This window comes from Sus scrofa, chromosome 4 (genome assembly GCF_000003025.6).
Source record: "Sus scrofa isolate TJ Tabasco breed Duroc chromosome 4, Sscrofa11.1, whole genome shotgun sequence".
NCBI lineage: Eukaryota > Metazoa > Chordata > Mammalia > Artiodactyla > Suidae > Sus > Sus scrofa.
In genome coordinates this window covers 39,640,557-39,665,396 of record NC_010446.5, presented here as the reverse complement: position 1 = coordinate 39,665,396, position 24,840 = coordinate 39,640,557, and the positions used below count along the sequence as shown (strand labels likewise).

At 39.8% G+C, this 24,840-nt stretch overlaps 1 protein-coding gene across 1 annotated transcript in view; it reads left to right on the top strand.

The window, feature by feature from the left end:
• The window catches only part of CPQ (carboxypeptidase Q), a gene marked incomplete at its 5' end in the record, with an annotated part of 363,297 nt that overhangs the window by 190,563 nt on the left and 147,894 nt on the right, over positions 1-24,840 (top strand). The window contains 1 exon segment of the mRNA NM_001243691.1: positions 22,369-22,480. Within this exon segment, the coding sequence (NP_001230620.1) occupies positions 22,369-22,480 (112 nt within the window).

Sequence of the window (24,840 nt, the reverse complement as noted above, 5' to 3'; positions counted from 1 at the left end):
GTGCTAACAAGTCTATGCCGAAGCCTCATTTCCTAAGAAGCCATCGGGCAGGGCAGACCCTTAGTGCTTCAGGGCTCCTATCTGGTACAGAAGGCAGAATGGAACACAGTCCTGTATTTCTGTTTGGTTATTGTTGCTCTAGGGTATTTTTACATTGTTGAATATTTCACGAACTAAAATAGTGTATATATAAAATAAAGATAAGTAAACTGTGGTGCTAGGGGACCGTGCTACTAGGCTTTACAGATGTGGGTAGTGAAGCAGGAGTAAATGAATTAGTGTGCTCATTTTCTGCTCAGCATAATTCTTTAATCTTTAGGCAACAACCTGGAATTGACCATTCCAGATGCCATATCTGTGTGAACAAATCTACAGAACCTTCCATGTGTATAAACAGAATTAGTATGGATTTTATTTTTTCTTAGAGAATCACCAACTTATCTATTTCACATTTTGGACCAAAGCTTTATAGTCTATTTTCTCATTTTACCTATTAAAATTGGAGGAGGGGAGTTCCCATCATGGCTCAGAGGTTAACAAATCCGACTAGGAACCATGAGGTTGTGGGTTTGATCCCTGGCCTCGCTCAGTGGGTTAAGGATCTGGTGTTGCCGTGAGCCGTGGTGTAGGTCAAAGACGTGGCTCAGATCCCGCATTGCTGTGTCTCTGGAGTAGGCTGGCGGCTACAGCTCTGATTCGACCCCTAGCCTGGGAACCTCCATATGCCGCGAGTGCAGCCCCAGAGAGACAAAAAAATAAAATAAAATAAAATAAAATAAAAATTTTAATTGGATGAGGAAGTTTAAAATAAAAGACAAAAAAAGGAGGAAGTTTTGAACCATGTTTAATAATTTGTTTAATAATTTTGGATTGTATTCACAAAAAAATTTGGTCTAAATTTATTTTACTGTCCTGGTTTTGGTTATCAGTGAAAAAGCTTGATAAATCATTTGGCTACATTTGAGGATGTTCTATTCGTTTTAATTGGGTGAAACTCACTTATAAAACCTCTGGAGTCTGGTGGCTTGGTGTGTGTGAGAGAGAAGGAGAGTACTTTGATTTTTTGATTGGATTTCCTAAGGCTTATTGATATTTCCAGGTTTTCTACTTCTTCTTGAGTCAATTTTGGTGATTTTTCTTTTTCTAGAAAATTAGTCCTTTGGGCACCTAAGTATAATTTTTAAAAATTGTTATACAGTCTTTCCATAAATTAATTCAATCTGCAATGGAGATTTTATTTCAGTTGTTGATTTCATGGACATTTTTAGCACTATATTCCTCCAAGTATTTTGGAACTTGGGTTTGCTGACTCATTCTGAGTAGGAAGTTTTAAAATTCAGCTTGGGGAGTTCCTCTTGTGGCTCAGCAGTAATGAACCCAACTAGTATCCATGAGGATGCAGGTTCGATCCCTGGCCCTGCTCAGTGGGTTAAGGATCGAGCATTGCTGTGAGCTGTGGTGTAGGTTGCAGACATGGCTCATATCCCAAATTGCTATGGCTGTGGCTGTGGCCAGCAGCTATGGCTCTGATTTGACTCCTAGCCTGGGAACCTCCATGTGCCATGCCCTAAAAAAACTGAACTGAACTGAAATGAAATAAAAGAAAATAAATTCAGCTTGTATTATTGTTTGTATTGCCTTCTCTCCCTCTGGGTTCATTTCTTTCTTCCTGCCCACCCCCATTCCGAGGTTTTGATTGCTTTCACCTGCCCCGTGACATTGCCAGCCCAGAACTAGGTTTTACTGTATCAGCCACCCTTGCTAATGGTGATAACGAGGATCGTGTATTCTGTTAACGAAGCTAGTGGGAGGCTTGATTCAGTGCCTCGTTCAGATTCGTGTCTTTGTCCAGTTCTCCTGCACAGGCTCAAATGTTTCATAAAGCTTTACCTCCTGGCATGTTCCTTTTGTTTCCAGCCACCTCTCTTGAGCTCCACCCTCTTGCTCGCTTTCATACAGTTAGTCTGGCTTAGATTCTCCTATCTCCAGTGAAGTGAATTTTAAATTCTGAACTTTAAATTCTGTCTCCGTATAGGAACAGAGTGCCCAGCAATCATGGCTGGCTTCCTCATCTGGCGCCCTGCAGCCCTGGCTTCAGATCTACTCATTGCCTTGTGATTCTAATCCATTTCTAGTCCACAGGGATGTTTATCTGGTTTTTTGGAGCCAAATTACAACCTTTTGGTTCTCCCTGTTTATATTTCATCTCTAATTGCCACATGTTTGGAACAGAGGAGGCTCATGAAGATGTGAATTTGCTGTGCCATGTTAAAGTCTCATGATTTACTTTGAGATGTGATTTTATTTCTGGTCCTAATTTCTTACCTATAGCTCTCTATGGTTCTGACCTTCAAAGAGTTCAGAAGGTTAATCTTTTTTTAATGTGTTGGTTGTTTATACTCATCATTTGAGAGAAAGGGAGTTACATCATATTTAGTAGAGAATAAACATGCGGAGGTTCCTGGGTCAGAGACTGAACCCGAGCCAAAGCACCAACCCGAGCCACAGCAATGAAAACACCAAATCTTTAACCACTAGACCACCAGGGAACTCTGAGAGTAAATGTCTTTCATGGGTTTATGTGACTAAATTGTAAAAGTCAAAGGAATTAATTGGAAATTTGTTTTTATTGTGTTATGATCACAAAAATGAATATCTTAAGGAACTGAACTAGCTTGATTCTGAGTCAAGTTTTGTTACTAAATAAAAACAAATCAACTGTAGATTTGTTGATTCTCTACCATATTTCAAGTCTTGGGAGAACACATGTGAAGGAAGTAAATGCCACTAAGAGAGGTAGTTGTGGGGCCTCAAGGCCTCTTCAAGGAGATGAAATTCAAAGCCTCTGACCAAGCATTGTAATGTCCCTTCCCCAACCTTGGCAACCTGGCCTCCTCTTCTTGCCCCCTACTAGGAAAAGTATGTGGCCCACTCCTCAGTCCTCCCCTATAGGGGCAATGTACACCCCCAACTAACCAGCAAGTGGATAGGAAGAGCCTATCTTTTCCCAGCCAATCAGGAGGTCAGCAGATGTATCATAAGACCTCTCGTCTCTCCTGGGCTATAAAAACAGACAGGACCACATGCCCTGGGTCTGCTCTCCCTTCCCATCAGAAAGTCATCCTCCTGCACAAGCAGCATCTCTTAGCTCAAGAAACTCTTCTTTCTCTTCACCCTGCTTTGGGTGAAGAAATTCTTCTTCTGATTCATGTGCACAGACCACAACAATAGTGTGTTTCTCAGCCCAGGGATGGGGATGGAAGGCAGGCTTCTGTCCTCTCCCCATTAGAAGTACAATGAGTCAGGAATGGGAAACTTTAAAAAAATTTTTTTATCATACTTAATTTATAATGTTCTGCCAATTTCTGCTGTACAACAAAGTGACCTAACTATATATTTTATGTGTATACACACACACACACACACACACACACACACATTCTTTTTCTCACTATCCTCCATCATATTCTATCACAAGTGGCTTAGTTCCCTGTGCTATACAGCAGGATCTCATTTTTATCCACTCCAATTCAATATTTGGCGTTTATTAAGCCCAAACTCCCTGTCCATCCAACTCCCTCCCCCTCTCTCTCCCCCTTGGCAACCACAAGTCTGTTCTCAAAGTCTATGAGTTTGTTTCCTTTCTGAAGATAAGTTCATTTGTGCCATGTATTAGATTCCAGATATGTGATATTATATGGTATATTTCTTTCTCTTTCTGACTTACTTCACTTAGTATGAGAGTCTCTGGTTCCATCCATGTTGCTGCAAATGGCATTTTGTTTTTTATGGCTAAGTAGTATTCCATTGTGTATATATACCACATCTTCTTAATCCATTCATCCATTGATGGACATTTAGGTTGTTTCCATGTCTTGGCTACTGTGAATAGTGCTGCTAGAACATAGGGGTGCATGTATCTTTTTCAGTGAAAGTTTTATCTGGGTATATGCCCAGGAGTGGGATTGCTGGATCATATGGTAGTTCTATATTTAGTTTTCTGAGGTACCTCCATACTGTGTTCCACACTAGTTGTACCAATTTACATTCCCACCAGCAGTCATGGAGCGTACCCTTTTCTCCACACCCTCTCCAGCACTTTTTATTTGTTGATTTGTTAATGATGGCCATTTTGACCTGTGTGAGGTGGTACCTCATAGTAGTTTTGATTTGCATTTCTCTAATAATTAGTGATGTTGAGCATTTTTTCATGTGTCATGTGTCTGTTGGCCATCAGTATGCCTTCTTTGGAGAAATGTCTATTCAGGTCTTTTGCCCATTTTTCAATTGGGTTGTTGGTTTTTTTTGTTGTTGAGTTGTGTAAGTTGTTTGTATATTTCAGAGATTAAGCCCTTGTCTGTGCATCATTTGAAAGTATTTTATCTCATACCGTAGGTTGTCTTTTTGTGTTTTTTTATGGTTTCCTTTGCTGTGCAAAAGTGTGTAAGTTTGAGTAGGTCCCATTTGTTTATTTTTGTTTTTATTTCTGTTGCCTTGGGAGATTGACCTAAGGAAGCATTTGTATGGGGGATGATGTCAGAGAATGTTTTGTCTATGTTCTCCTCTAGGAGTTTTATGGTGTCTTGTCTTATGTTTAAGTCTTTAAGCCATATTGAGTTTATTTTTGTGTATGGTGTGAGGGTGTGTTTTATTTTCACTGATTTACATGCAGCTGTCCAGTTTTGCCTGCACCACTTGCTGAAGAGAGTATCTTTTTCCCATTTTATATTCTTGCCTTCTTTGTTGAAGCTTAATTGGCCATAGGTGTCTGGATTTATTTCTAGGTTCTCTGTTCTGTTCCATTGGTCTGTATGTCTGTTTTGGTACCAGTACCAGTAGTCTTGATGACTGTAACTTTATAATATTATCCAAAGTCAGGGAGAATTATGCTTCCTACATTTTTCCTCCTCAGGATTATTTTGGCAATTCTGGGTCTTTTATGGTTCCATATAGATTTTTGGATTTTTTGTTCCAGTTCTGTGAAAAAAGTCATGGGTAATTTGATAGGGATTGCATTGACTCTGTAGATTGCTTTGGGTAGTATGGCCATTTTAACTATATTCATCCAATCCAGGAGCATGGAATATCTTTCCATTTCTTTGAATCCTCTTTAGTTTCCTTGATTAGTGTTTTATAGTTCTTAGCATATAAGTCTTTCACATCCTTAGTCAGGTTTATTCCTGGGTATTCAATTTTTGGGGGGTGCAATTTTAGAAGGCATTATATTGTTATATTCTTTTTCCAATATTTCATTTTTAGTAACAAAAATGCAACTGATTTCTGAATGTTAATCTTGTATCCTGCTACTTTGTTGAACTGATTGATCAGTTCAAGTAGTTTTTGTGTGAAGTTAGGGTTTTTTATATATAGTGTCATATCTGCATAGAGTGACAATTTTACCTCTTCTCTTCCAATTTGTATACCTTTTTTTTTTCTTTTGTCTGTCTGATTGCTGTGGCTAGGACTTCCAATACTAGGTCGAATAAGTGGTGGGAGTGGGCATCCTTGTCTTATTCCAGACCTTAGCAGGAAGGATTTTAGCGTTTCTCCATTGAGTATTATATTTGCTGTGAGTTTATCATAAATGGCTTTTATTATATTAAGGTGTGCTCCCTCTATACCCACTTTGAGTTTTTATCATGAATGATGTTGGACTTTGTCAAATGTTTTTCTGCATCTTTTGAGATGATCATGTGGTTTTTGACTTTTCTTTTGTTAATGTGGTATATGATGTTGATAAATTTGCATATGTTGAACCATCCTTGTGAACTTGGGATGAATCCCACTTGGTCATGGTCTGTGATCTTTTTTATATGTTGTTGGATTCGGTTGGCTGAAATTTTGTTGAGAATTTTTGCGTCTATATGCATCAAAGATATGGGCCTATAATTTTCTTTTTTGGTGGTATCTTTGTCTGATTTTGGTATTAGGGTAGTGGTGGCTTCATAGAATGTCTTTGGGAGCATTCCTTCTTCTGCAACCTTTGCAGAAGTTTATGAAGGATAGGTATAATTTCTTCTTTTTATGTTTGGTAGAATTCGCCTGTGAAACCATCCGGTCCTGGACTTCCCTACAAACAAACCTTTTTATTTTCAAACGGGTATACTCTTTCCCCTTCCCAGCCCCCACCACCAGGAGAGGGTAGTATTCTTTGCCCTGAACTGCTTGAGAATTACTGTCAGAGAGAGCCATTTTCACTAAGAACAAACAGCATATCAATAGGACATTCTGATAAAGTCAAACATGTAATCAAATGCTAAACTAGTTGGAAGAAGCCTGCACTGGGTGCCAGGCAATACATTTAGCCCTTTCCTTCTGCTCCTATTACATCAACACTGTGGACAGTTATTAATGTCCATTTTCAGATACATAGAGACGGGAGCCCAGAGAGCCCAAGCAGGTTGCCGAAAGTTCCTCGTGAGTGAGAGCCTGTCTGCTTCTGTAGCCCATGGTCTTAACTACTCTGTTGTAAGAAGAGGGCCAAAGACCAGGTTGAAACATGCTGTACCTCATTGCAATTTACTAGAGGAATGCATAGAGATTAAAATTCATAAATTGTTAGAGTTGGAAGAGATGAAACAATGCTCCTTTGACAGCCCATTTAGTTTTTTCTTTGATCCTTAAACAATGCTACCCTTAAATTTTTCTACGATAGCATAAAAAATTGATATCGGCCCTTTGTCATCCACTCTTCCTTCTTAGCGATTTTTATACCTTCTCTACAGAGATGATGCTCAAATGTGATGTCAAGCTATGCTTTTTGTTCCCAGCATAAGCTCCTCATTTTTACATGAAATATGCCAGACTTTTGATGCTTTCTCCAAAGCTCTATTCTGGACTCTCCCCATTTATTCTAGGCCCTCCTGAGGAAAGAGCTATTGTGCAGCCAGTCTTACCGGCTCTATAAATGAAATTGACAGTGGAATCATTCATTAGATTAGCCATTGCCAGGACAAAACTCACCTCCGGTGCATGGGAAGCATCAGTTCAAACACCTGAATTCATTTTCACCCAGTGCTACCTAGTTACCTAGTAACTGCAGTTATTCAGAGAGAGCTGTGTGTTTGTGATTGCTCGAGCTCTGCCCTTTTTCCCCCTTTGCAACCTATTATTGAAATGAAAATGTAACTTAGCTATTTCATGGCATATGGCTGTTTTCAGATGGAATAAGTTCATGCTGTTTTAAATTAGGCTCACCAAACAACATTTTTAGAATATTTGTCATATTTCTAAGTAACATGTGCTTGTGATTGATACTCCCTCTAATTCAAACTGGCAGCGCATAGTACCCTAAACCTGTGCCTGCTGAAGCAGTCTGTGTGAAATCCACTTATGTGCTCCAGCTTCCCAAGCGAGCCTTTCCTAGAGAGAATCGTTTGCAGTGTCTGAGGTCATCTTAAAATTATTACGGTGTAATCAGTACTGGCAACCATTCACTGTGTTAACTGCTCTCTGCCAGGGACCATGACAGTGATGAACATGTCATTTCATCTCATTTAATTCTCACAATACACTCTAAAGGTTTGTATTATTATTCCTACTTGACAGAGAGGGAAACAGGGATTAGAAAGGTTAAAGAACTTGCCTCTGTTCGGCAGATCAGGATAACTTGTTGAGAAAACTCATTAGATTGTGTGTCAAGGCAAAAAGTAGCATATTAATTTTTAGCATAGTCAAGTAAAATTTAGTGCATTAGAGAAAAGCAATCAAAAATAGGCTCTGCACCGTTTCTTGTGAAGCAGGCAGAGGGGTATGATGGAAATAACTCTTGGCTCTGGGTCAGAAATCTGGGTTCTATTTTCAGGCCCTGCTACTTGGACAAATCACTTTACTTCCTTGTGTAAAGGCAGAGTGTTGACCATAATCTCCTAAAGTTATTTTTGCTCTAGTTGAGTATGAATGTAGGAGCCTGAAAGGAGATCCAGAGTCAATGTAGATGTCTTAATTTATGCAATTCTAGGCAATTAAAGAGACCAGGTAAACTCTGGAAACTATCAGGAAGGTGGGTTTCTTTATAATACACACACACAAAATTATGGCATCTATGCATTAGAAGTTTGATTGCCACATCTCCAAAATCTAGTGGAACTGGAGCAACTTTAGAAGGAAACATCAGATTGGTCTGATGAGACTATTATAATGAGTATATCAGTCCTTACCCTGGAAAGAAAAAAAAAATGGCTCATTTAGGAATGTCTGCAGAGTCATGCTTTTGTGCATTATGTACTTGAGAAGGTAATCTTAGGGCATGAAGGAGAAATGCCATGTGGGCACGAATGACTCATGGAATTGCCTACCCATGGGTGCAAAAAATAAAAATAACTTTGAGAACATTTAGTCAAATGAAGAGATGACAGTCCATCATGGATTGTTAAAGGAAACTGTAAGAGGTAAAACTCACCCCAAAGGACGATACTGGGAGTGATTATATTATTATGCCTCCCTCAGGGCACCCTTAGGATCCAGTGGAAGTTGATGCAGCAACAAGGCAAATTTTAGGACATAAAAGTTCTTTTTAGTATGGCCTGTTTTCTTAGAAATAAATCCTACTAGTAGTATAATTAAATTTTTTTATTTTAGACCTAGTCAAAGAACAAACATGATAATGGAGGTGTATAGTAGAAATATATGTTAATGTCACAGGACTCACTGAGTGATGGCCACGATAAGCCCATCTTTTCCTTTTAGAATCACAGACTCTTAAGAGTTGAACTTGCCTTCAGAGATCATCTAGCTCAGTGCCCACCTCCCCCTCCTCAGGTCAGGTGTCCATTCTTTACCTGACAGATGTCCCTCTACTGCTTGAACCCCACCAGCATTTGGCCACTTACTCTTCTGAGGGATACGATTCCCTCGTTCCCTCGTGGGAACACTCCAGCGGATTTTTCTGCTGAGCTGATATTGGCATATCCCCTTCACTCCTTGGCCTGGTTATATACCTTGTGGACAAGTTTGTTCCCCTTGCAGAGGAAGCATTTAGCCCTTGGAAGCCTTCTTTCTCTTCCTCAGGGTAACACATGCAGTTGCTCTTCAAACAATGCCATGTCCAGACACTGTAAAATCCTAGCAGCTCTTCTTCGAACCACAGTCCTTTTTCCAGAACATCTCCTCAGGTATCTAGGATGGAAAATGTTTGACTATAGAATAAAGGAGAGCATCACTTCACATAATCAGAACCCCATACTTTTATCAATAAATCCTAAAATTTTATTGATTTTTTTCCCAATAGCACAGACCCACTGTTGGCTCAATATGCTTAGACCCACCGGAATTTTCCAGTTGTCCCCAAATGAACTAGTCTCAATCCACCACCTCAAAGAGCAGTGTGCTCCTTCATATTTATCCTGCTGAATTACCTTGTGGGGCTATAAACTATTATTTATACTTAAGAATATTTTTGGATCTTGATGATTTGATCCAACATATTAATGATTCAGCTTATAGTTACATTTATTTGTGTATGTATTTATTTACTTATTTATACTTTTTTGTGTTTTTACTGCACTTGTGCATATGGAAGTGCCTGGGCCAGGGATTGTGACCTCTGTTGCAGCTGGGACAGGCAACATCTGAGGCTTAACCCCCTGCAGTATAGTGAAAGCTCCTGTCTTATATTTTTATTATCTCAAAATTCACAAGCATATCTTTAAGATATTGATGGAAATGTTGAACAAAATCATACCAGTTAAGTTTAGCAAGTGAGAGATATGTGACTTGTACAGATGCTTGTATTTTTTTAATCTTGCTCTAATGTTATACCTATTAAAATATACCATTTGTGCTAATAAATACAAGTTAAGTGAATAAATCCTTTTTTATTAGCATTTTGTTTCTTCAGAAAATGGACAACTGAAGAGAAAGAATCCATCTTTCTTCCTCCCTCCCTCCCTTCCTTCTTTTCCCCAAGGTGTATGATTAACTATTCAAACCACATGGATACAACCAATATTCAGCTGATAAGAATGTAATCTCATGACAAGTCAAAATACTTAGGGGACCATAGATATCATCATAAGTGTTCACATGGAAAAATCTAGACCCGCATGTTACAATTATGTCACAATATCCACTTATGGAGAAAGTGAGTGTTTTTTTTTTTATCATGATGTTCTTTTATTTTAATTAATTGTATTTTGGAGAGAGGAAAGATAAACTACTCATCATCCTTTTGTGGCCTCTGTTAAGTTCTGAAAATTACCTCGTATTCTCATTATATCCTTTTTTCAAGAGGCACTCCTCCTGGACTCTCAGTCCCTCGGGCCCATTTTTATTCCTTTCTGTCTTGCAGTTCTGCTTTTACCAAACATTAGGATGTTCAAGCTGCTTATACTCCTTATCCTTAAAGTTCACTTTAAAGAGAGCAGAGGATAAGTTTTCTGTGATGTGCAAAGTGTGGCCATGCTTCGAGTTAGCTTTAGATTTAGAAGAAATCACTTCCAGCTGATTCCTTTTGAGTTGGGATGCACAAAACATTACAAGGTTAATCTACTTGTTAGCTATTAGTGGCTTTTGATTCTTGTAGGACTAAAATTGTCACTTTTCTTCATGTAGTTTTGTTATTTGCCTGTTAACATTGTAGTTAAGCTTCAATTTATAATATTTTAAGTGGAGAGTTTTTCAGTTTGGGTATAATATGTAATACATACTTTCCTTGATATCTCATAACATTTTGTTTAGGTGCAACACTAGATGTCAATTCTTTTTCTTTCCCTAGGTATTGTAAATTCTAATTAAAAATAAAACAGAATCAGGCTTAATGAAGAAAATGGTATTCTTTTGCGCAAGGATGAAATAATATAAAATGTTCAATATTTGTAACATCTTCCTTTTAACACAAAATATACTAATGGAAGTTTGGCTCGTTCCTAGCGTCTCAATACAGAGATTAAATTAACTGAAATGACCTGGCTAATAGAATGTGAGGTCAAGTATGATGAGAGGACTAAAGACCAAAAAGTACTGTGCTTAGACAACAAGCCCATGACTTGTGTAGACTTGGAGCCTTTCAAAATAAGCTTGGCTCTTTGACACTCTGTTCTGAAGCTAAAAACCTAGATCATTGAAAAGTCCTCTAATAGAGGTAGCGGTATCTATAATAGCATTTGACTGTTTTTTGTTTGAGCTCTTAATGTATGCATCAAAATTAAAGTTGTCTTTAAGAACTAGCATCATAGGAGGGCCATGCAGCTACCCAGAGTTCACTGCCAAGTCTTGGGACTTGGGATGGTTGACTTCTGATTCCTCGTTACCACTGTGGTCCAGAGACACGGCAGGCAGGAGCCAACAAAAGAACGCGGATGTCTGAGGTTAAAATACTTTAGGCAACTTGCTTAACTTACATAGGTTGTCATGACTGAGCAGTGTTTCCAAAGCATCCCTCCCACTTCTGAGCTTACCAAGTCTTAACAACGTCCGCGATGAATCAAGTTCATGCACATCAGAACATGAGAAACATTTTCTATAACTTTGTCGTGTGAACCTCAGCAAGCCCACACAAGCCAGGGCTCCTATCTTGACCTGTGTTTACTTTTTCTTTTCTTCCTCTGCCTTTCTCAAAGCTCCTTTGCTGTCTTCTTCCCTTCTAATCTGTTTTCTACTTCACGTCCTCTTTTATGCTAATCATCATTTTGTTTCCTTCTCTTCCTCCCTCCTTTCCTTCTTCCTTTCCTTCTGTCCTTCCTTCCTTCTTTCCTTTCCCAGTCATCACAATTAAAGCCATTAAAAATCCCTCATCCTTAAACTAAATTTCTTTCTATTAAGGAAAAACTGTACAGCAGTACATCTATATACTAATCTATGCTAATTTGGCTTTCTCTTTATGGGAACTGGTGGTAAAAGAGGAATTATTGCTTAGCCTCCCAGGAACTGTGCTTTTCAATGTGACAATACTCATTTGAATAGGTAAACCCCTATCTGTTCAGTTTTTTTTCATGGCTCATCAAATAGGTCCAGAACTGGAGGCTACAGAGTGCTTTATAGACTGAGGCTTTCAACTGATCTTGCAAACTGACTTCTGTAGAGAACATACAGAAGATCACAGAAGGTTTTATAATTGAGAAAGTTTCCATTGTCAATAGCTAAACAAGCACCAAAAACAGCACTCTAAACTGTATAGGCTTCTGGAATTTTAGAAACTGAGAAGAATCCTTTAACTTATAAATCTAAATGGCAAAAAAAAAAAAATTTTTTTTCTTTTGGTGGGAAGCACCTCAGCCTCCATTTTCTACAGTGAAAGACTGATGCTATCTATCTCTTTTAGCTTGTCTGCATTGAAACATGAAAAACATGAGTCTGTACACTACCAAGGTACCAAATGCCTCTGTTCCTTTTTTTTCTTTTTTTTCAAATTCCACATACCATGCCTAACAAAAGCCTGGAACACTGTAGTGAATGAACTGTTATAAGAGGAGAGAAGTTCTTCCTGGGCACTGTAGCATAGTTGGATGCAGTCGTGGGAAAGATGTGACCATTCCTGAGATGCAAGTTGCCTAAACTCTCTTTCCCTCTCCTCCCCTGGGTAAGTTCAAGCACAATGTTGTAATTCAACTTTTCCGCTCCTCCCATCCTCTCAAGTGAAACAGCTTGTCCTGGGGTTGCTGAGGCCAAAGAAGAAGGAATGGAGGAGCATGGTTCTTTCCCTTAAACGAATATCATCTCCAGTTGCAACCAGTTACCACTTCTGGGCAAAACCCAATTGCCTCTGTTTAATCAGAATGATTTCCTTCCATAGGTAGTCTCTGCTGAGCCCCTATCCACAACATGATACTTAATCAATTTCAGCCCCTTCTTCCAAAGACACTGCAACCACATTTTCTAAATCTACTGGAGGCTTGGTTTTTGTGAGTCACAGATAAATTAGGTCCTTGTTTTGTCTTCTGATCAGTCCAGTAATGCGCTCAGAGAGTTCAACCAGGAGCAGGCGTGGTCTTCCTTTGATGAAGCCAATCTGAGTGCCCTGCACAAGGAAGGGGGCCCTCTAGGAGTGGAAACGGCTCCTTTCAGGAGCAGCTTTGTGAGGCGTGAGCATTTGGACAGATGGCCCATTTTCTTGGGAAAGAAGTCTGTATCTCACAAGCTATCAACACCCAACAGCTTCACTAAACGAGGTTTGACGATAAGAAACCAATTCAAGAGGGCAGCTGTTTGCTGTGTTGTCTCTTAACACGCCCTGTGTTGGGAGCTCAGTTCTATTCTGTAGACCACCTAGTCTGTTCACTCGGGAGGGTGCTATTTGTTCAGACATCGTCCCCTTTTTCTGCTCTAAGTAATGGAGTGATACATTCAGCAACTGCCCTCTGAGAGCCAAGTCTTTGTCTCTGTCAGAGATTATGAAACAGATTTCTTGAGAAGTGCCTGCCTACCTGTGTTTAAATGCTAAATTGTGGGATGATCTTGGCAGCCAGAGCATCTAGAAGCACAGGGAAAACCTGCTGAGGTTATGGAGACTTTTCAAAGGACAATTTCCCCCTTTAAAGTGGTTTGAATAGAAGAAGAGTTCTTGAAAACTGTCATAGAATATTGAACTAGATGGCACCTTGAAAGATTGTATTTATCGAATCTTCGGGGCTAGCTTTCCTTCTCAGACCTAAGAATGTATCCTATTTCAGACACCTTCCAAGGAACAGAATTTTCCATAACCTTTCCCCTGTTAGCCATTTTTTTTTACTTCTGCAAAAGCCTTCTATCAGAAAATTCTTGAGCATTAAATGACCCTAAATTCTCACTGATGTAACCCAAACCTGGTTCCTTTGCTTCATCTTCTGCTGTTCATATCTGGCACAGAGGGGCCTGTCATAGCTGAAGCCCATTATTAGATCACTTCTTGGCTTCTTCTCTAAGGCTGAATAATGAGAGTTTTTTCCTCTTTTTGTAGGTCATAGTTTTCAACTATTTAATGAATTTTGTTGTTGAAAATTTGATCGGGGATTTCCTATGTCTGGAAATGCATTAGGCCCTGAACTTTGTAGCCTTCATACCCCTGCCTGCTGTCTCTTAGAAAACACCAAATAAAATGAGACCAAAGCAAAAGATAAAACCACCAGGTCTTGCTGGCTCTTGATTAAGCAAAACATTTATGAAATGAAGCTTGCTGCAAAGTTAGGTGGAGCATCTTGTTTACTGAGGACTGACCAATAAGAACTTGGTTAGGTGTAGATAAATATCTATATAACTCAGAATTTAAAATGCAGGCTGAGAAAACTAGACATGCCAAGAAGGTAAGGATAAGCCAATAGTGGCCCTTTATTAGTACAGTGGGCCCTCTGAGGCTGCAGGTTCCACATTCACAGCATCAATGAATTGCAAATCAAAAATATTTGGGAAAAAATATTCCAGAAAGTTCCAAAAAGCCAAGCTTGAATTTGCTGCAAGTCAGCAACAATTTACACAGTATTTATATTGTATTGGTCATTTTAAGTAATCTAGAGATGATTTAAAGTTTATGAGAGGATATGCATATAATATACAAGGGACTTGCTCATCCATGGATTTTGGTATTTGCTCGGGGCCCCGGAACCAAACACCCTGAACATATTGAGAGAGGGCTGACTGTATATCTATAACTGCAGTAAACATGGGCCCATGACTGCAATAGCTTTCAATATGCTGCTAGATACAAATATTTTGGATTTTACAACTATATTTGATCACTAGTTTTAGGTTTTTAGGGTTGGTTTTTCATGTTTTAGTAACAAAATTATGATTGAAAGTAAATATAGCCATTTTCCATATTTTTCCTTTGCTTTGCAATTGTCAAAATAGGATGAGATAAATCTGTCCTTTAATGCTTCTTTGAACTCACTTAAAACTACCTGAGCCCCATGCCTTCCAAAGGTATGCCTATAACTCTTGCTATTGTTTAATACAGCACACGTGCAAAAGACTTTATTTAGCACGTGTATATAATCTAAAGAGGAAGAAGGAAAGGGTGACATATGTTCTCACTCAGTTTCGGTGAGGGAACACTGTCAGTGCCTGAGAAGCCTGCTCTGTACCCCTTTCTGATGATTTCCTCCTCTCCGCTCTAACCCCATCCCATAGAAACACCATCCTAATATTTGTTCACCATTGCTTTGCTTTTTCTTCATGATTTTACCATCTTTGTATGCATTGCTAGGGATTATGTTACTTAGTTCACTGAATTTGGAAATTTATGTTATGGAATCATACTCTTCCACTTCTTCTGTGATTCATTTTATTCTTGCTTTTTCTTTACTGTTTCTGGGGTTTTTGCTTGTTTGTTTGTTTTTGCTTTTTAGGGCCACACTTATGGCACATGGAAGTCCCCAGGGTAGGGGTTGAATCATAGCTCCAGCTGCTGGCCTACGCTACAGCCGCAGCAACGCAGAATCTAAGCCACATCTGCCACCTACACTGCAGCTCATGGCAATGCCGGATCCCTGACTTAATGATCGAGGCCAGGGATCGAACCCACATCCTCATGTATACTGATTGGCCTCATTTACCCTGTACCACAATGGGAACTCCCCATATTTCAGTTTTATATTCATTTATACACATTTATATATGTAGCTGTAGCTAATTTTAACTACTTTATAATATTGCATTGTTTGAGTATACCGTAATTTATTTATCCATTTTACTGTTGATGACCATTTGTTTTGGTTTTAGTTGGAGGCCTTATGATTGTTCCCCTATGACCATTTGGGTACATGTCTTCAAGAACTCAAGGGCCAGAATTCCTCTAAGCTGCACCTAAAGAGAAATTATTGGATCGTTAGATGTATTCAACCTAAAAGGATATGCTCATTCGTTTTCCTAGATGATTAACAATTTCCTGCTCCTACCAGCAGTGGATGAGAATTCCTCTTGCTCAGCATCCTTGCCAGAACTTCATTTCAGATTTGAAACTTTCTACCAGTTAGATAGGTGTAAACGGTATCTTGTTAAGGATTTAATTTACGTTTCCCTAATCAATAATAAAGTTGGTCATCTTTTCAAGTATTTGATGGCCATTCATAATTTCTTTTCTGTAAAATGCTTATTTATGTCTTTTTTCCATTTGCCTTTTGAATTTCTTGTATTTTTCCTGTTGATTAGTAGGAATTCTTTTTTTTTTAATTTCCCCAATAGGTTAGTTATTTTTCTACTGTACAGCAGGGTGACCCAGTTACACATACATGGATACATTCTTTTTTCTCACATTATCATACTCCATCATAAGTGACTAGACATAGTTCCCAGTGCTACACAGCAGTATCTCATTGCTAATCCCTTCCAAAGGCAATAATAGTCTGCATCTATTACCCCCAAGGAATTCTTTATATATTTAATATAAGCAATTTTTTTGGTTGTATGTAGTACAAATAGCTTCTCGCAATTTATAACAACTCCTCTCATTCTGTGATTTCTCTGGATAAACATAAAGGCTTCATTTTCATATAGTTGAATTTATACATCTTTTCTTCATGCTTCATGCTTTGTATTTTTTATATCTTAAGACATCCTCCACTCCCAAAGACAAAGATATTCTTCATTTTTCTACAAAAGTTTTAATTTTCTGTTTCATTTAAGCATTCAGCACATCTATGAATAATTATATTGTATTTTTCATTTGTAGCATTTCCATTTGACTTTGTACATAGTCATCTCTCTGGTGAAAGTCCTTATCATTTAAATTAGAGCTTTTAACAGATTAATCATAATTTTTTTAAGTCTTTGATTGTTTAACTATCTTGGCTATATCTAGGTCTAGGTGTGTTGAAGGCAGTATTTCCTGATAATAATTCTTTTTCTTTCTTGCCTATTTCTAAATTTTATTTATTTATTTATTTTTGCTTTGTAGGGCCCCACCCACAGCATGTGGAGCTTCCCAGGCTACAGTTGCCAGCCTACACCACAGCCACAGCAATGCAGAATCTGAGCCTGGTCTGTGACCTACACCACAGCTCAAGGCAATGCCGGATCCTTAACCTACTGAGTGAGGCCAGGGATCAAACCCACAACCTCATGGTTCCTAGTCGGATTCATTTCCGCTGCGCCATGACAGGAACTCCCTTTCTTGCGTATTTTATACATCCTATCTTTTTTATTGGGTGCTGAATATCATCTGTAAGAGAACAGTAGTGCCTGAGATGAGCAGTATGCATGTTTCAAAAATGAGGCCTCTCCTTTGTCAAGCTGTGAGGGTGGTTGAGCCTGTGTCTTCGGAGTCGAGCTAGGTTGGGATTTTATCCTTTCTGTTCTTACTTTAGGTGCTCACCTACTTCTGGCTGCTGCCAGTCTCTTTTTAGCATAGGGGTTGGGTTGCAGGAGGAGTTTTCCCAGCGTCTTCCTTTGCCCTCAGCTTTCAGCAGACACCACGTGTCTGCACCACAAAAGTGCCCATGCGTCTTCCCTTGGCCGTGAACTGTCACCACTCCGCTCCTTCCTCCCTGGGGGCCCCTGACAAGGTCAGAGTGATTTCTTGGTGCTTCTGCCCCTCAGCCTTAACCAGGCAGACTGTGCCTGAGCTCAAGAAGGAAGGGCTCTCTCAGCAGTTCTGCTCCTCCCGCCGTGGAAGCCACACTCTGCCAGAAGCTGTGGGAGTGAGTATCTGAGCCCCTGATCCGGGGCCAGCAGAACTCTTTCCATCAGTGCCGGTTCTGGGCATGAGCAGGTTTGCTGCCCTGCCCTCAGCACTTCCATGTGGGCATCTGATGGAGGCTTGTGGGAAAGATCTGGAAAATGGGTACCTAGGGCCCTTATATGGGTGATTCCCAGAGAATCTAAACTCTCATATTAAATCACACTCACCCTTTAACATTTTAGTGGTTCTCGAGTTCTGCTTTTTTTTTTCTTTTTTTCTTTTTTTTTTCTTTTTAGGGTTGCACCTGTGGCATATAGAAGTTCCCAGGCTACCGGTTGAATTGAAGCTGTAGCTGCTGGCCTATACCACAACCACAGCAGCACTGGATCTGAGCCGCATCTGCGACCTACACCACAGCTCATGGCATCCTGGATCCTGAACCCATGGGGCGAAGCCAGGGGTTAAACCCACATCCTCATGGATACTAGTCAGATTCATTTCCGCTGGGCCACAGTGAGAACTCCAGTCCGGCTTTCATAACTCCCGCCTCTCCCTCCACTCACGGCTAAAGGCAAACAGTTCCATATTCCCACTGCTCCTTGGATGAGCTTATCCTCTGCAATTCAGTCCCTTTGGTTGAATTCCAATCCCAGATCTCTAATGGGCCTTTAAAAAGTTATGATTTTCTGGATTATCCAGATTGCTCCCACTGTTAGGGTGGGGCCGGAATTCTCCTGTGACTTATCTGCACTTTAGGAGGAAGCTAACTGATTTTTCCTCTCCCTACCACACCACCCTCTGTTCCCGTTCTCTGACATGTTTTTCTTCATAATACTTAAAACTATCATTATATTATATTTATTTATTGCCCATCTCCCTTCCCAGAATATAAATTCCAGTAAGTCAGAATATTTGCTTGTGTTGTCCATGTCTGTATCTCTGGCACATAATAGAAACTCAATAAAAACTGTTGATTAAGGGCTTTTGCACACATGCCAAAGACGTGTTCTCCACTATCTTGCCGTGTCGTGTTTTTGCAAGAATGTACTTCCTTTGAAGCTATTCTCTCTCCCTTGTTCTGCCATATTTTTCACGTCTCATTCAGATTATGTTCTTATCCTCCTTTTAATCAGGCAAATCTGTTTGTACTCCGTCTCTCCATATGCCCCAACAACAAAGCAGTGGGGCTTGTCCAGGGGGCTGCTGTCTGTTCACCCTTAATGTAGTGTATCTTGGCTCTCAGACCCACAGCTGGCTGGCAGCTGGTTGTGCCAGTCCCATTCTTCATCCTCACAGGCTGTCATCCAGTGCCTCTCTGGCCTACTGCAGAAGCCCCTCCCCGGCTCCCTACCCTAAGGCTTGAGTGGGTCTTGGTGGTCGGGGCTAATGTGTGCCTCACAGATAACAGACTTTGTATTTCATAGCCTCACAGCCCCCATTCTGCCTCCTCATGTGTTTGGTGGTGGCTCTTCTTGGCTCTTGCTCTTGTTTTTTATAATTTTTTTTTTAGGACCACACCTGTGGTATATGGAGGTTCCCAGGCTAGGGGTCCAGTCAGAGCTACAGCTGCCAGTCTACACCACAGCCACAGCCATGCCAGATCCTAGCTGTGTCTATGACCTACACCACAGCTCACAGCAACTGCGGATCCTTAACCCGCTGATGGAGGCCAAGGGTCTAACGTGCATCCTCACGGATGCTCGTCAGATTTGTTAACCACTGATCCATGACAGGAACTCCTGTTTTAATAATTTTTACTCTTCACTGCATTTGGAGGAGGTGGTTGTAGGAAGGAAATTGGGAAGCGGGGAATTGGTCAGTGCTCTGTCTGCCTCAGGGCTCAGCACAGGAGTGAATGCCCCACTTCTCTGTTGGTTCTAGGCCATGTTACTGCTCTAAGAGCCCCACATCTGGCAACAGAACCAGTGCCTTCTCCTATCTTTTATAAGGTGATTCTTTTTCATAAAACTGGATTTACTATATCTCAGAACCCTGTCTTGTTTTTGTTTCGTTTCCTTAAATCAGATCCAAATGTGTTACAATTCATGCTCATTTCTGCCTGACCCTGGCATAAGGCATAGTGACTTTTCCGCTGGCATCCTTGGTGAGACTGCATTAAGACATTGCTAGCAGGACATCATGTTGAATGAGACCTCCTGCCCCTACTGTTTTCAAGGTCGAAGCTCTTATGATGAGGGAAATTCAAGTTCATCAAAGATGCTACTGAATTAGAAGAAACTTTTTCTCATGGGCTAGTTTTTAAATGAATTAATAATAGAATTACTACTACTATCTCTTGGTGACCCCCAATATATTTTGTAAAAAAAAGGAACACAAACAAACTCATAATTCAAATGGTTTGTGATCATTCTTCCATATCACCATGCCAATAACCTTACCCTACGGGGTGTCATTTAGTTCCTTATCATTCAAAACCATTTTCTCCATCATTTAACTGTTAGTTTAAATAATAATCCTGGATTGGAGAATGGAGGTATTTGAGAAAACATAAAGTATGATAGTAAAACAACCTCACTTATTCTGAAGGAAGTCTGAAGGTTAAACAATAGTTGCCTTAATTTAGTTACTCTTGTGTTATCTCAAGGAAAAATTGATTAAAGTAGATGTTCACACTTTTTATCCCCTGAAACTTTAACTTCATTGGGAAAATGGTTCTGAGGGTGGTGAGAATGTTGACTAATTGGCTTGTCATCCCCAAATGGGATTACACCACTTCTGAATCAGAATTTCCTGCTATTGCAACATGTTTTTTCTTCATCCTTTTTTTTTCCCCCCTTGAAACAATCCATTTGGGTTCATTACATGGCCATTTGTTAGTCTGGGGCATTGTCCTTGTTTGTGACTCCAGTGAAGTCATAGTAGGCTGGGTCTGTTTGTCCATACAGAGTCAGTGCGAGATCCTGCAGCTGCTCAGGGAAGGAGGCAGTGCGAGGGGGCACCCTGATATTTTAACCCCAAATCCTGCTTTCCCAAAGTCATGGGGAATTCTCATGTTAATCATCAAGAAGACTTGCTCAGCTTTGGTTTGCGTACTGCCTATGTAGACATCGACCTATCTAACTTTAAAAAAAAAACAAAACTTTTTATGGAAGTGTAATATTCTCAGAGAACATGCACAGATCCTAAGTGTGTGATGAGATGAGCTTTTGCAAACCAAGGGCACCTGCATAACCAGTACTCAGGTCAAGAAGCAGAGCATGACCAGCGCCCTCTTCTCGACTGTGCCCTCTTCCTTTATTTAAATTTGTAATTTATGTGACTTGATATTTATATATTGCATTATCTAGAAATCATGCCCTTCCTTACCATGGTCGACCATTCTCCTGTTTTGCTTGTTTTGATATTTTATGTAAGTGGAATTATACATAATGTATTATTTTCTGTCTGGCTTTGATTCTTCGCTATGTTCATGAGATTCATGCATTTATCATGTTTCTTCATCCCCACTGCTGTGTAATGTTCCAGGGGTCAGTACAATACATTGTTATTCTGTTGCTGACAGGTATTTGAATAGTTTTCTTGGGGCGGGGCAGGGGCGGGATTGATGCTATTACGAATAGTCCTTGAATGTTCTGGTACATCCTTTCTGGTGAAAGCAGCCGCACACATCCATTCCTGTTGGTGTGTAGCTGGGAGGAGAATTGCTGGGTCCCGGGGTGTGTATGTGTTCAGATTTAGCAGCTAAGCTATTTCCAGGGTGATTGTAAGTATTTATACTCACACTCAATGTTTGAGTACTCTCGGTGCTCCATCTCCTCACCAATATTTTGTGTCTTTTTCCATTTCGTTATTCCAATGGATATGCACTGAATGGGGTTTCATTTATATTTCCTTGATGGTAATGAATCTGAGCAACTTTTAGTATGATTACTAGTGATTTGTGTATCTGTTTTTGTGAATTGTCTTTTCAAGTCTTTTGCCCATTTGTCTATCACTGGACTCTCTTTTCATTACTGTTTCATAGGAGTTCTTTACATAATCTGGCTGTGGGACCTTCACTGAATATAAATATTATAAATATTTTCTCCTCCTCTGTGAGTTGCCTTTTCACTCCTCAGTGGAGTCTTTTGATGAACAAGTATTCCTAATATTTTAAAAGTCCAATTTATTATTCTTTTCTTTTATAGCTTGCACTTTTTGTGCCCAGTTTAAGAAACCTTTGCCTATTGCCAGTGACAGAGCTGTTCTAAGATTTCCTCTAACATCTTTATTTAAATTTGCAATTTATGTGACTTGATATTTATATATTGCATTATCTAGAGATCAAGAGACATACTTTCAATGTGGATAACCTGTTAACCCAGCATCATTTTACTTGGTTTTTACTTTGTTTAAAAGATGTCTATAAAATTTAGTCTCCTTGAAAAAGCACAATAATTAAAAAAAATTAATTACCGTTCTCACTTTTTCACTTGAATGCAATTTAACACATGTTTATTATTTGTCTGCTGGAATTTGAGACAGTTGAGAATATGGTTAAGATTTTGAGATCCATTTTTATGTCATTTAGGTTTTAAGCACTCTAATGACGTTGTCAAACATCCATCAGTAATAAACCATTTTTCTTTAGGACCTAAAATTATATTAATAAAGAGAGGGACAAGGTGGGATATTTTATTACTATTACAATGATCTTATACCCTTTATGTAAATGCCTGTGTACCATGTTTATGCTACTAATGATATAGATCTTTTAAGACATAAAAATAGAAAAGAAAATATAAAAGCTTCATTTCTGTATTTGGAGTGCCTATGAATGCCTCTTCTTTGATGTCATTTCTGCTTAGCTTTTTTTTCCCTCTTTTTATTATTTGTTCTAGGTCGTACTGGTCAGTGGACATCTGGACAGCTGGGACGTCGGGCAGGGTGCCATGGATGATGGTGGTGGAGCCTTTATATCATGGGAAGCACTCTCGCTTATTAAAGATCTTGGTAAATATTTAGAAAGTCGTTAACCAATGTGTGAGGGTGGCAGTGGTGACATGTTTAACTCAACACACACAATACTCAACAGATTAGTTACTGTGGAATGTTCAAAGGTCCTTTTGAGGCCGGTGTGTTTTTTGTCAGTTGATTCTCAGAAAAGAACTCATTTGTCCCCTTAAAGAAAGAAAATTTTATTCAAGTGTCTGCTGGATATCCAAAGTAGCAAAGATGATCAGCCACTAGGGAAAATGAACAAGCAAATAAAACTGTAGCAAATGCAACCGCATCAGCTGGAGACTTTGTAAGAAAGTCATAACCAAGTGCAAAGAAAAATCAGCAGCTCCCCCGCTTCCTTGTCCTTGTTTATCTTTCCAGACATCTTCAAGCTGTTAGCATAGCTTTGCTGCTGTCGTCTTTCCATGACGGAAGTCAAGGAGAGCAAAGCAGTCCTGGAGGAATGATTCCTTTGGCTGCGATAAGGAAGCTAGGATGAAAAATGGAACCTTCCAGGTTAACCTAGACGTGGGAAAGAAAGATGGACAGCCATGAGAAGGAAGGGCTATTTGGGAAAGCAGTTTATTCTGATGATCCTATTGCCAACAAAAAAACCCCATACCTTTCCTCTTTGTGTGCTGGTCGAAAGGTGGATTTTGAGTGAGATGGGAAATAACGAAACAACCTGAAATGAGAGTTCCACGTCTGAACAGACCAGTGGTGGTTTTGAACCTGCCTCCTCAACGGAATATTTTAAATTGTAACTGTAGAGTAACCTCAGTTTCCAGTGTAGTAAAGATCAGAACCTTCCCTTTAGTGAAAGGTTTACACTGCTTCCTTAAGTACACATGCGTTTAAATTCATGCTTTTCCTTTGACTTCTAATGAACCTTTCTAATCCTAAATCAGCCCTTTAAATAATTGTTTCTCTGAACAGTAGACGGCTGAAATTGTCTTGGGGCAAATCTTTAGAGCATCATTTTTATTCATATCTTACTAGTGTTTTATTTATTTATTTATTTAGTCTTTTTGCCTTTTCTAGGGCCACTTCCCGCGGCATACGGAGGTTCCCATGCTAGGGGTTGAATTGGAGCTGTAGCCGCCAGCCTACACCAGAGCCACGGCAACACAGGATCCGAGCCAAGTCTGCGACCTACACCACAGCTTGCGGCAACGCCAGATCCTTAACCCACTGAGCAAGGCCAGGGATCAAACCCACAACCTCGTGGTTCCTAGTCGGATTCATCAACCACTGCGCCACGACAGGAACTCCGCTAGTGTTTTAAACATGGAGAAATGGAAAGGTGGTTATGCATTTTTTTTTTTTTAACTTCTAAATAGGCCAGTGTCTCTCAGCTTTGGCATTACTTGACATTTGGGCCAGATAATCCTTTGTTGTGAAATCTGTCCCTTGCATTGGAAGCTGTTTAGCAGCATCCATGACCTGTACCTACTAGATGCCAGGAGCACCATTCCCCCGCCCCCTCCCGGTTGTGACAACCAAAAATGTCTCCAGACATTACCGAATGTCCCCTGGCAGGTGGTGGGTGGAGAGGGTAGCATGTAAAATTGCCCCACAAAAGCAAACTAAGAAAAATCTCGGAGAAACCTGAATTTAGGGTCACTTTGTAAGAAAATAAGACAAACTAATGGGAAGCCTTACCTTGTCTATCCTTGCAAGTTTAGCATCAGTACCATACTGAACAGCTACTATTTGAAAGCGCTTTTAAAAGCTGGGTGTACAGAAGCATGTCCTCTGTTCTTCAGGCCCTTAGACTGAGAATATAGTTGGAGACGTACATATGTACCTACACACATAGTTATTACTAAAGGCATGATAACAAGTCTGCTTGTAGAATTGGGTAAGGTTTGCACGAGAGCCATTGTCCACCAAATAAAACCGAAAAACACTCAGTCCTTCAGGGAAGATCTGGGAGACTCTGTATGTGAATTCTTTCCTCCTCTCCCTTTAAAAAAAGTATTCCTGTGGCTATCTGTTCTCTCTGTCATAACTTCATTCCAGAATGAAGTGGGCCCTAGAGATGAAGCAGGCAGGTACCATTTTCCTCTTCCTAGGACACAGATATTTATTTGAAAGTTAATTTTATTTTAATGGGTTCCCACCAGCTTGACTGCAGGCAGAGTGGTAGTGTAAAAGGAGAGCTGGACCCATCTCAGTGGGATTTTTAGGTCATTCTATGCCACAAATTACTTTTTTGGCCCCTGGAAGGTCATTTGAACTCCCTGGACTTTGTTTTCTCCATTTCTGTTCAACTGCTAGCTTCCAGAGTATTTTATCCACTCTAGATTGGAATAAAAATTGTGCCTCTCTAGGCTTGGAATCTTACTTCTTTAGTACTCAGCATGGGACCC